The 13,772-nt window shown below is 41.0% G+C and overlaps 1 protein-coding gene across 26 annotated transcripts in view; it reads right to left on the reverse strand.

The window, feature by feature from the left end:
* The window catches only part of BICD1 (BICD cargo adaptor 1), a 180,482-nt gene that overhangs the window by 36,188 nt on the left and 130,522 nt on the right, over positions 1–13,772 (reverse strand). For all 26 annotated transcript variants that reach the window (XR_013938714.1, XR_013938715.1, XM_080553301.1 and 23 more), the window contains one exon: positions 7,213–8,307. Coding sequence is in view for 24 of the 26 variants with exons in the window: in XM_080553301.1 (XP_080409427.1) it covers positions 7,213–8,307 (1,095 nt within the window). In the remaining 2 variants the exon portion in view is untranslated. The remainder of the gene's footprint in view (positions 1–7,212; positions 8,308–13,772) is intronic.

Genomic DNA, 13,772 nt, shown 5'->3' on the forward strand with positions numbered 1-13,772 from the left:
TAGACACCATCCTACGCCTTAGCAGGAAAAAACAGAAATCATCACTTTCTATGTTTCCAACCACGAGCAAAAATTAACACATAAATTAACATGGAGAAGAAAGATTAATTATGTTTAACAAAGACACATTTTTGAAAAGAAATCTAGAACATAGTGAGTCAGCGGACAAATTCCTTCTTAACAGGTATGATTAAATTAGATTAATTTAAGAATTTTCAGGTCACTAATGAGGCAGAAGTGATTTATGAGAGCAGAGCTAGGCTCTATTGCTTAAACTGGGTTCTGCTTTGGCCCAAAGCAAGAATTCAGATGTCTTTGCTCTGCAAGAGGAGTCCAGCCCACTGTCTCTTAACTATGGCAGTTCAAATACAGAATTCACCTATTCAAGATTTTTCCTTTGTTTAGGAATAAAAATGAGTTAAAGAAATGTGCTGTGCCACTTAATGCTAGACTTATAAAAAATAAATTAATTGTTTCAGTACTGGAAGCATACATATTCCCTGTAAGCCCAGTAGTTTACACACAGGGGAACTGTGTACAAGGACTAGAGCTAAATAGTTAACAGGAATCAATGCCCTTTCCTCTTGCCCCTCCAGTTATTCTTCATAACCAAAATTCTCTGTCTCAACAGAAACCAAAGGGGAAAATGTCATTCTGCAGAAATTCATGAGGATCACCTCCTATGCAGAAACTCAATATTCATGTTCTGGCTGGTTGTGCTGATCTAGCAAAACAAAGTTTCAGTGCCTGCAGTTCAACTGGCCTGTTTGCTCCGGCCATTTCTGCACTACCAGAGAAGCGTGCTGGAAAGCATTAAGTATTATAGCTCAAGACAAGGCATCACTTTATCATTGCCTTGTTTTCTGAAGAATTTAGAAAAACGTAATCTTGGTATTCTGAAGTAGGAAAGGATAACACTAATTAATTACTTCTACTTTTCCCATAGACAATCAACAATTTTCTACCCAGTAGGTTTTATGTAGCCACAGCTGAAATTTATTTTCCAGGTATGGTAGAACCATGAGGAAGTGTGTTTTTCCATCACCAATGCCTTAATTTGTTTTATAAGAAAAATTGAAGATACGTAGAATATAACAAAATATGCATTTTCTCATAAAACAACAAAGACTTCAACAGTACTTTCTCATTGTTAACCATCTTAATAGGTTCTTTATATATCCCTAACAAGCTTTTCAACATGTTCCTTTGCAGGCTGCCCAGGGTCTCCCTTCTGAAATTCTCCTAAGTGAAGAATCATGAGCACAAGTGCAGTATCAGCAAAGCAAAACTGAGCAAAATGTGTTTTTAATAGGCAAGACAAAGTAGGGGGGACAAATCAGGAGATGCTTCTGCTAGAAATGTGCAGACAGGCAACCACAGCCAGTGGAGCAGAAGGGCATTGCTTCAATGCGATGCTCAGCTTCCTCAATCAGTCCTTGTAAGAGCCAGCATGCACCGGTCTGTGCAGATGCTCATGTTACCCAGAGCTCATCAGTTTGGGACCTGGATGCTGACTGAGGCCGAGTGCTGTCAGACTCCTTGGCTCTGAGGATGTCGTTTTACAACTTAGCTAAATCAATCTATATTGGCTAGCTGCCACTGAAAGAATAATTACCCAGCCTTTCTCCATCCCTAACCTTTGCACACTGGATGGTTTTCTTCTGTGTTTACCACGAACTGGTCTGGGGAGCTGAACAGGCAGAAAATGAGCCTGAAGCACCCTGGAGCCAGGATGCATGATGAGGAGCATGGCTCAGGGTACAAGGGGTGGCTGGACCCTCTCTTGCAGAGTATCCACGTGTCTGGTCACCTCTGCTGCACTGCTAGGCTGTGCTGTGAGTACCATACCCAGGGAGAAGGCAGACTGAAGACACAGCTTCATGCTGTTCTTCCTCCAGCAGAAGCTATAGCCTAAATTATTTGTTTGTTCTTCCTCGTAGCCAATCTCCAAAATTGTGCCCACTGCACCATGTGTGTGGCTGTGCCTGGAACCAGCTCTGGGGATAATCTAGGGAGGGAGCAGAGAGCTCCAGCAAGTGGACTCCTGCCAGTGTGAAACACTAGTAAGGAAGAGAGCTAGGGCACACTGAGCTCATCACACCTGTTCCCCCAGAACACAATTGCAGAGTTTGGGCCTTCAGGAGTTGAGGTGAACACATACCCAAGGTGCTGCCAGAACTAATAAAGACCTTTTCGTGCCTCTCCTTATCCTTACAGAAGAGATCCATGCTCAAATCCAGCTTCCTAAAGGTTTCCCTCCTGAAATCCATGAACATACCTCATTTTCCCTATATAGATTTCATATTCCAGGAAGACTTTATATCTCATTTACTTTATATTAAGAGTAGAAGAAGCAAACCAAGTAAAAACAAAATGTTGCTGAAAGAATATTAAGTCCTGCTGTGGTATGTACAAAAAAGGAGATCAGCAGCTTGCCATTTTAGTGCAGAAACCACATGTGATAATGAATCTTTCCACCCAGCTTCAGTGTACAAATTCCACTGCGCTGTGTCTATATAACAACTGAGCTTTTGTTTACAGATCAGGTGCTGCACATGTGGTGTTACCCAGCCCAGTTATCTGAAGGACCTTTACCGATATCTCAGTTATGGAAGCTGCAGACACCATAGTTATTGCCAATAATATGGATGTGAAAGTCTTCCTTACTCATACAGCTCCTTCCCATTCAATTATTTACCTAGAAGAATGACTGATCATATTTCAGTCACAATTTCAGGATATTAAATTCCCCTCACAGGCAGGTTTTCTCTCTGTAAGTTATTAGAAACCAAAATCAAAACCATTACTGAACTGGTCCTAAAAGTTATTATATCATTAATTTGACATTACTTCACAATTTATGCTCCCTGTTAATCCTAATGTTACTTGGTTTTGCTCTACGGAACTGGTGCTGACACAGTAATTACAGCTACAAATAAACAGATACATAAATCAAGCTGAAGTAAGCAAGCAAGCTAGCAAGATTTATGTTGTGACTTGCTATCTTGAGCCATTGATTTGTTTAATAATCAATTTCCCTGGTCTTAGCTTTGTGGCTTCTTAGAGCAAATCATGTCCTCTTTTCCATCTTATAATGTTTGGTGTCTTCTATTTCTGGCCCAGCCTAATGCTAAAATGCTGATGTGAAAATATTACTAAAGAAAACACAGCTAGAATAAAAAGAAAGACTTTAGCATCAGATATTGTCAAATGCAGAAAGCTAGGCAACAGCTTATCAGGTTCAAACAGAAATTTATTGCATGTTGTTAGAGATTTAAAAGCTGTAACTGCACTGCCAGAGTGCCCAGCCCACTGCAACAGAAGGAGCAAGAAACAGAGATTCCTTCAGTGCTTTCCTGCAGTCAGGTAATTTCCTGTAGTCAGGCAATTTCCTCTTAGGAGAACTGAACACAGTTCAAGTTTGTTCTTTTTTTTTTTTCTTCCAGTGAGCCATCTGTCCCTGTACCTGGGTAACAGAGGATGTTAGCACACTGCAATGAAATGTATGGCCAGGAAAGCTGTACATTTTTAATGGAATGTTGCAATACTTCTGATGGTCACTAGATAGCACCAGTGCTTCCCCAATAAAGGGCGTAACTCCATTACTGAAATACAGCCCCAAATACCCAGGGCCTGGCTGCTGATCTGCCCCCAGGATCTGAACGTTGGGATGCTCTAGAAAGACCAGTTCCTGTCATTTTTTTCCAGTGCATTCGATTGTGCTAATTTTGCCTCCCAAAATTATTCAAAAAATAAAAAATAAAAATAACAATCACCTTAAGTATCTCACAGCACGATGTACAGGATGAAAAGACATCACTGCATGTCAACATGCAGTCTTCAACATGCATGCTTCATTAGGGCTCAAAAGATGTTTTTAATAAATTGCAATACAAACTTTTGTGGATTTAGAGAAAATGAAAAAACCTAAATCAGATGTCCTCTGTAGGCTTGTCTAAATTGAACCCACAGAGGAAAATATCCCCAACCTTTTGCTGCTTAGAAACTTATTATTTTGGAGAGGAAGAACTCAAGGGGATAAATCTTGACTCATGTTTTCTGAACATGAGATGTGCTTTTGGTTGCTTTTTGTTCTTGGGAAACACTCATTGCCAGAGGCTGGCAGTACTGCTACACCACAATTAACTGAACCCCCATCTCTCTAACTTTAAATTTCTTCACCCCTTTTATATTATTATGCCTTTTAACTTAAAAGTTTGAGGATACTGTTATTTGGTTTGCATTACAAGAATTGATACCCAGTTGAATAGCTACCAACATTTATGCTGTTACCCAACAAAGAAAAGTTTAGCTCATAGCACCTTCTTACTCAGCAAATCTATCTTTCCCATTTCAGTGAGCACACTTCAGGATGATGTGTTACTTCTGACAGTAATTAAAACAAACAAACAAACAAACAAAGATTTAGAAAGACTGAGCTAGTTTAAAATAAATGATAGGTCTATGCTACTGTAAAAAAAAAATCTTTGTTTTGGTATCTAAAGATGTACTTCAATTACATCTTAATTACATGGAAAATCCTCATGTAATTGCTCAGAGCTATTATTACTTAGCTAAGGATGGTACTTAATTACTCCAATTAATATTTAGGGGAGCATGGTATAAATGACTCAATGTATACTGAAATACAGATGCAATTTAAAAATCCCCAGTACCTAGAAATACAGTTGCAGATCCAATCATCAATTAAATTTCAGACTTTAACTTCATATTAATCAACTTCTGAGAATTTTAACAGTGAAATCCTATCACCGTCATCAGAGAATAGGATCCCAAGCTATTAACCAGGATTTATGCCCCCATGTGGTTATTACTACACATCTTTAAGATGAGAAAAGTCCTGGGCAATCTGGACAGAGACTCTGTCCCTGCAGTGTCTTGCATTCACTTAATTCTGTGCATAAGAAGACTGTCTGAAATAAATAAAACTGTTTGCATGTTCAAATTTAACTTCTTAAAATTATTTGCAGACCCAGAATCTATCAGATACAAGGGGCTTGGGAATATATACCATGCAAAAATATTGTGAGTATTCTTGAAAAACACACCATTATGCAGTACTCTTTTGGTATTTAATATAGAATTCCGCAATTCTCAGCCTATTTACGTCGGTATAACATCAAAAATAAAGTGGGTTTGATGAGTTGATAGTAAGACCCTGATAATTACAGGCCTGTCAGTTTCACTCCACTGCCTGGCAAAATTATGGAGAAAATTATTCTGGTAGTTATTGAAAAACACATGAAGGACAATGTGGTCACTGGCCACAGCCAAGGCAGGTTCATGAGGGTAAGGTCCTGCTTAATGAACTTGATTTCCTTTTATGACAAGGTCACCCATCTAGTTGACCAAGGGAAGCCGGTTTATGTAACCTTTTTGGATTCCAATAAAGCTTTTGATACTGTTTCTCACAGTATCCTTCTGGACAAAATGTCCAGCATACAGCTAGATAAAAACATAATGTGATAGGTGAACAATTGGCTGATGGATCAGGCTCGAAGAGTTATTAAGTAAATGGGGTTACATCAGACTGGTGGCCGGTCGCTAGTGGGGTCCCACAGGGCTCCATTTGGGGGCCAGTTCTCTGTCATGTTTTCATAAATGAGTTGGATGTAGGACTAGAAGGTGTAATGAGTAAGTTTCCAGATGATACTAAGTTGGGAGGAGCTGTTGACTACATCAAGGGTAGAGAGGCCTTGCAGAGAGATTTGGACAAACTAGAGAGCTGGGCAATCACCAACAATATGAAGTTTAACAAGAGCAACTGCCAGCGTCTGCACCTGGGAAGAGGCAACCCTGGGTATACGTACAGACTGGGGGATGAGAGGCTGGAGAGCACTCCTGCAAAAAAGGGATCTGAGGGGTGTGATTGATGGCACTGAATGTGAGTCAGCAGTGTGCCATGGCAGCCAGGAGGGCCAAGAACACCCTGGGGTGAATCAGGCACTGATGGCTGGTTAAGGAAAGGATTGTCCCAGTCTACTCTGGAGCTTTCGAGGCCTCACTCTGAGTACAGTTTATAGTCTGGGGCATCAAAATATAAGAAGGTCATAAAACTATTGGTGTCCAAAGGAGAGTTACAAAGATGGTGAGGGGTCTGGAGGGCAAGACATATGAAGAGTGGCTAAGGTCCCTTGGTTTGCTCAGCCCAGAGCAGAGCAGGCTGAGGGGAGGCCTCATGGTGGCCTGCAGCTTCCTCACGAGGGGAGCGGAGGGGCAGGCGCTGAGCTCTGCTCTCTGGGGACAGCGACAGGACCCGAGGGAACGGCATGGAGCTGGGACAGGGGAGGGTCAGGCTGGGGGTTAGGGAAAGGGTCTGCACCCAGAGGGTGGTCGGGCACTGGGACAGGCTCCCCAGGGCACTGGTCACAGCCCCAGGCTGCCAGAGTTCAGGAAGCATTTGGACAACGCTCTCAGACACACGGTTTGGTTTTTGGGGGGTCCTGTGTGGAGCCAGGAGTTGGACTCAGTGATCCTTGTGGGCCCCTTCCAACTCAGGATGCTGTATGATTCTATGATTTTTAAGCTGTTTGCTTTTTCAAAATACTCATTTGAAATTTTTTATTCTTGTAAAATATAACTTTATAATGAATCTGTCTCAAAAAAAATGCAGTTACTGTTTCAGGTTGCTTTATCATATAGTGATGTTGTCCCTTTTCTTAAAAACAAACCAAAAAAATTATAATCTAAAGGATAAAAAATGTTGCAACAGCAGGAAAAGTTATAAGAATAAAAAAATAATAATTTAAAAAAAAATCCAACGACCTGTAAATAAAATAACTCATCATTTCACCTGGTGTTTTATCACAAAAATGCCCTGCTCTATATAGTCCAAGGTGACTGTTTGCACTCTCACACCTGCCGTTCTCTTCAAGAGGTGTGCTTTAGCTTTCTGTTTTTTAAATTAATTTCCTTAAAGTTGCTGTGGTGCTTGACTGTAGTGGATCCCTCCCTGCCCCTCTGCTTTTCCCTCACTCTCTCTGCTGCCTGAGCCCTTGCTGAACGGTGTGTGCTGGAAAAAGCAGAGCTGGAGAGCTTAGAGAGGAGGTGGGGTGGGAGGGAAGAAAGGCCTGTCCTCACTGTGATTGAGAGGCTCAGTAAAATCTCTCCCCCTGAAATACTGATGGATAAGCTTGCAAGTGACCTGTATAAATAACAGGCACTCCCAGACGACTCTTTTTGGCACCTTACCTGCTTGTTGGCTTTCAGGACTGCTCTCAGGGTTGCTATCTGCTCCCGCTTGGTACTCAGGAGGGATTTCAGCTTCAGTATCTCTTCCATTAAGGCCTCCTTGTCTTTGTCAATCATGGGCGCCAGCTCCCGAGCTGCAGCACGCTGGCGCGACAGCTGCAGTGACCGATCTACAGCCTTCTGCAAGTGCTTGATTTGGTCCCTTATTATGGCATTGAGGTTGTAGATGTTCATCGGCTCTTTGCGAATGTCACTGGTATCAGAGACAGGGGAGGAAGGAGGGGCTGTGATGACGGGGGAAATTGTAGGTGTTTTAGTTGGGCTCTGCTCCTTGCCAGGCTCCACGGCCTCTTTTGTCACCTGCTCGGTTGGGGTCCTGGCTTCTACGGGTGATGCCATTCCCCTTCTGGCAAGTCGCGGGGAAAGGAGACCTCGAGGGTCATCTGGTCCTTTCAGGCTGCCGCTCCGGGTGACTCTGCTTTGCCTGTAATAGTCCAACATAACCCTGTTTGGTGTCTCGTTGTTGCACAGGCAGACATGATGGTAGAGCTGAGCCAGTTCCTCACTAAACGTCACCAGCTCATCCTGGGCGGTGTTGAGGGTATTGTGGTTTTCATTCGCTATGCTTGTCATCCTTTGTAATTCCTTTTCCATGTGGACCATTTTTTCCTGGCTTTCCTTGGTTGACTTCTCCAGGGTTGTCACCTGTTCATCATATGTCTGGATTCTGCTCTCATACTTCGCCTTCTCTTCAGTGTAGTTTTCCACGTATTTATTGTATTTCTCCTTTAAGGCTTTGATTTCTGCTTTAAGGTCTATCACCTCTGTAACAGCTACTTTGTATTTACATTCTAGAATCTCCAAGCCATTGATGTCCACTTCATAGTCATGTGCTTCCTCGCCAGGATCTCGGCCCTTCTCACTGTCATGCTCTGCTTTTAGCTCCTTGTTGCTTTGCAGCCCCCTCATGGCGTTGACGTGTTCCGTGAGCCTGTGGACTCGCTCATGTTGCTCAGTCAGGGCTCCCTTCGTGTGCTCCAGCTGCGTCTGAGACTCTTGTAGGTTGGCCAGGAGAATGGCCTTCTCTCTCTCCACCTGCAACAGAGTCAAAGTTAGACACCTGGCATCTGATCCTACCCGTGCTTTTCTGTTGAACACCTAACTCTGCCAATCATGTTCACCACTTCCACTCCCCCACTCTGCATATGCAACCTGAGGGCTTCCAAAAGATTCTACCCATATACCCCTAAACCATGAAATTAAGTCAAAGAGATATGTGCAACTTGTAGAGGATTATGAAGTCCCAACTTCTGCTGCCATATGCAGTATCTCACACATTGCCCACTGAAGAATTAGTGCCCAAGCACTAAGTGCATAGTTAGCTAGCGTGATGATACTGGATTTATCAAGACATATGTTCCCTGAATTTTATAGGCATAACTGCATCACTGTCAACTATAACATGTTACACTGATACATACATATTTCCCAGTGGAGTTTAAATTCACATTTCCTGTGAATAGCTTTACCATCCTCCACAATTTTTATTTATATCTTTGGACTGTTGCGAATTTTCATAAAGAGGGGCTTGATTACTGAACGCAAATACAGTAAACAAATGGCTGTGTACATTTCCACAGATTAGATCAAATAACCCACCATCTGTGAATACAACACAGATCAGGAGCCTGAGCACATGCAGCTCCTAGGAAGCCCCTTCCCCAGCACTTCAAGGAAAGCAAAATCCATCCTTTTAAGAATAATGCAGAAAAAGTGGAATTTGCAGTATAATTAACAAACCGCTGGTTCTGACCTATTAAGTTCCTTTCTGAATAGCCAGAGAAAGGTGGATGTTGAAAAGTGGAAGAGGTCCTAGAGGACTCTTCTTGATGTTTTAAAGCACAGCATCTTAAAGCAAGCGAACAAGAAAAATCTATCTGCTCAGATATTCACTGCTCATAACACCCCTGAATGATTCTCATTTCAAATTTTAGTGTAATGTTCCAACTTTTTTCTTCTTTGCCTTCATCCTGTTCTGAGCTGTGAATTGGGAAGCAGAGGAAGGCACAGGGACATGGCATGATTCTCGCTCTCATGGCCTTTGCAGCAGGACCTGGAGCCTATCAGGCTGACTGCTCTTACTCTCCCTCTGCTGCAGTATCTCAGCCCAGTATTTACACGTGCAAAGACATCATGTTCCACACTCCCACTGTGCATGGCTGAATTACTAATTCAGAGAATTCAAAGCTGTCAGTTCTGAAAGACCCTTCAAAAAAGCATTGCCTTCCCTATCAGCATCCCCCCAGGTAGTGTTTGGAAGAGTCAAAGCAGCCACCATGAAACTCACTGATGGAAAAGAAAAGCCTTTTAGAGACTTTGAGCTTATTAATGTTGTCTCACAAAATGTTTGAAGCAGTGGTTCAGACTCCTGTTGTCTCATAATGGGGCTTCTGAGCAGTAGCTGCTGCTCAGAAATAAAGGTTACTAAGGCATATGATGATCCTCCGGCTTTACAGAAAGGCTTTCAAAACATTGCCTCAATTACAACTTGCAGTCGATTGCAGGCAAAGACCGTAAGATTAAAAACAGAAGCCATGTTAAAAACATCTAAATAGTCGGCCTAGTTTTCTTGTGTGCAGGTGACTGATGACTCAAGAAAAAAAAAAAAAATCATCATTATTTTATGACCCAAGAAGAATCTGTCTCCTTAAATATAGGAAGCTCCATTTAGGCACTACATAGCCTGTGCTGTAATGCAGAAGAGGACAGCTGAATGAAATGAGTACACTGGTACAACTGTTCCCCAATTGCCATCCCAGTCTGCCTTTAGCCTGTCGTGCAGCTCACCACCGGTGTCATCCCGCTCTTGTTGAGCATCTGGTTTACTGAGAGAAAACACAAAACAGCACAATCCTCCCTCCCACCAAGCCACCTTCTTAAACGGTGATGGCTCTGTGCAGATTTCCCTGCCAGGCCTATCCTGGGGACCAACACAGAGCTACCAGCAAAAGCATTTTCATTATCTTCCCTACGAATTTTCCACTGGGTAGCCTGCCTGAGGTCTGCTCTCCCTGGCAGCTCTCAGCTGAACTCTAGTTGCTACCACCTGGCACAGCAGGCTGAAGTGTTAATTACATTACCCTCACCAGCTAATGGAGGTATTTATTCCTTCAGCCTGGTAAGGTGAAATACATGTGAGCTTCTGGTAATTTAAAGGACCATCTCGCCTTATGGTGAGAAGCGTGGATAATGATGCACACACCAAAGACAGTTGGCTTTTTAAAATATATGTGCCCACATGTGTGGGTATGTTCACATGGAAGCAGGCAATTAACAGTGGATTCCACCAGTGTAAAAATTAAAAGCCAAAGAGTTTTTCCTTACATTAAAAACAAAAAGATGACTTGGTGCTAAAGAAGTACTGTGTTTCAGTGTCTGCTTAAATTTATCAGACAGAATCCTACCAGATTATTGACCTTAGCTGTCATATTCTATAATGAAGAAAAACTGCAACAGAGCTAATAGGGATCTTTACGATCATTTTTCTGCTGAACATAAATGGGGTCTGGAAATAAATACTTCTCTCAAACAGAAAGGATTATTTCTAGAGAAAACATTCAAATTTAAAGCCCATACACCATCTTGTACAGTAGGTAAAATGAAATACATGGATCTACTGAATTTCACTCATTCTAGTCCAGTAATTATGGATGACATTAATCCACTTCTGTTTGAAGATAAATACGTGCTCCTACTTCCAAGGATAAAAAATGAAGCTCCAACTGAGCCCACAGTGCACCTTCTGAATATTAACAGCTCTGCTGTTTCTAAGGACAGTAGTTATATTTATTGTTCTAGACAACAGTCTTTTATTCCACATAGAACAAACGTTTGGGAATAGGCTGCTCTTCTTCCATCTGTTTTTATGATGAAATTAGTAGCTGTGGAAAGGATCCTTGTCATTATCTTAAAATGAAAATAAAAGCAATTCAATAGTATTTGTACCCATTTTGAAGGGTATCCTTCCTTCCTTTCAAAGATTTCAGTTTGAGAAGTTTTCCTCCCCAATTTATTTTATAGTTTGCACTTATGGAAGCCAATTATAGCATTGCTATTTCATTCTTTTTTCTTTTTTTTTCCCCTTTTTTTTTTTTTTAACATAACATGAGAATATCAGTGAACAATTCCTGGTGAGACTGGAATAAATGAAAAGGAGAACTCCTCAGACACATCATTTTTGTCAGAGAGTAACAGGCAGTTAGAGGAGTGTCAGAATCTGGGCTGACTGACACTTTCTTTTTTAAAAGAAAGCTTAATCTAAGTTTTATAATGTTGGCCTTGGGAATAGGGAAAGCAGCAGGAAGAGAGGAGTCCTAGGCTTTAAAACTGGGATGGATAATTCTTCCCACTGTACAAGAAATGTGAAAGCAGAACAGAAAGCCTTGAGCAAATGGAATATGAGAATTCTCATCAAAACATTTGTTACCTAGTGGATTTAAAAGATGGGAAGTGGTCACTTGCAGTTGAACCTCTTCTAGGGACCAGCACAGATCACAGAGCATTAGCATCCCAAAGTTGAAAAAGGATCTTTTATCTGTCATGCTAACTTTTTTGGTGCAGACTTCTTTTTGAGATTGAATACTAAAAAAACTAGCCACACACATGCACAAAATGGCAAATCCAAAGTTTGATTCTCTCAAAAAAGAAGCCCACTGTCCTATAGACATGAAAATGCTTCCTAAAGAGAAGGTCAGTTCCTTCAGCAGCTCTGTCATTGTAGAAACCTCTTCTGAGTAAAGAAGAGGAACATGTACCAAATACTGAGATATGACTGTATGAACACCACATGGCAAAGACACTGCTGAGGAGAAAAAATCCAATTTTGCTGAAGAATTACCTTTTGTCAGCTTGAACCCAATTAAATCTCCCTCTTACCATGAGGAAAAACTTTTGATGGAATTTTTCACAGTTAATTCATGTGACCCAAGGTGAGCTGATACAATGAAACAGAGAAGATGATTGCTTTAAAAAGAGTACACATCAGCAGTTCGTAGTAAGCCTTTCCAGTATCTAAAGAAATCAGGTTTCCAGCTAGGTATAGTCTCCCTTTTTCAAACCTTTTAACATCACTAGAATACTAAACAACAATGGAGGCTATTTCCATGAGCTGCTGAGGCCCAAAGAAGCCACTGTGACCAAAAAATGGTTAGATTTATCTTCTAGGGTCCTTCTAGAGTCCTAGGATGGACAGCTAGTGGCTAGTGACTGTCAGAAGTCTGACTCCTTGTTTAAGAAGTGTAAAAGTAGTAATGTTAAAATCAGAGATGATAAAAATGCAATATCTTGCAATATCTTTCAAGTAGAAGTTTCCTGATTCAACAAGTTCAATATTGAATAAAATCAAGAAAAGACTTAGCCAAACAACCTTGTTTTTTAATTTCCAAACAGCTTTCACTTCATATTTCTATTACACTTCATTGTAAATTATGCTTGAAAACAGTTAAACTGTATATTAAAATATGAACATATCAAAGCATGTTTTTTCTGAAGTTGGGTATTTTTTCTTAACATTGTATTTCTGAATAAAATCACAACTTGCACTTAATATGTATGTAGAAGCAAAATATACATGCTGTTTCTATTTTAATACTGGAAGAGTCTCTATCAGAATTTTTCACAGAAATAAAATTGCAAATTTCAAGCTTTTCTGGTTAAAATATGTATATTCTGCATCAAAGGTAACTTCACTAGATGCCATTGACATTTTCCTTGTTGTAGCTCAGATCAAAACTTCCCACGGTGAGTTTGGTGATTAAGTAAATAAAACAATTAACACTTCAGCAAATACAGGACAAACTCATAGAGATTTGTTGTTCTCCAGCAAGAGCTGAAAATTGGGTTTGCTCGACTTTACCTCCAAATCACACTGTAAGCAGATCTTACTTTAGGAGAGACCCTCTTTGTCAGCCCACAGCTAGAAAATGCTGGATGTTTCTTTGAAGGTACCAAAACCTTTCAAGCTCTTTTGGCAGAGCAGATGCTCAACAGCTTGGACAGAGGGACCCCTTCACTGTGTTGCACTGTACCCCTTTCTAAGATAATGTCAGCTCTGGGCTATCAGCTTGATATTTAATTTGTATCACACCCCAAGCTCCTATTCTGGTTATGCCTGGGCTGAGCCTGGATAAATCGAAAATAAATGATCAACATTCACTAACCTACGCATCTGCTGGGACTCCCCACATGGACAAGGCATGACACCTCAGATGCTCTGTGAGTGCACAGGTATTAAGAGGAATGCTTCTCTCCTTTTGTTCTCTCCTGATTGCATGCTAAGTTTAATGGCAAAAAACCCTCTGACTTGCAAAGATCATAATCAAATCCATTCGTATTTCACTTTTTTTTTTTTCCTGGATAATTTTGGTCATACTGAAGAGGACTTTATTCTACTTGAAACCTCAGGGATATTTCCCATTATTTAACCAGGAAAAGAGAATCTAGCCACATGCAACTACAGTAACTAAGCCCCTTTCTACTCTTTCCAGTAAACATCAGCTCAG

The sequence above is a fragment of the Anser brachyrhynchus genome (assembly GCF_964034855.1).
Source record: "Anser brachyrhynchus genome assembly, chromosome: 1".
In the NCBI taxonomy this organism is placed as follows: Eukaryota; Metazoa; Chordata; class Aves; order Anseriformes; family Anatidae; genus Anser; species Anser brachyrhynchus.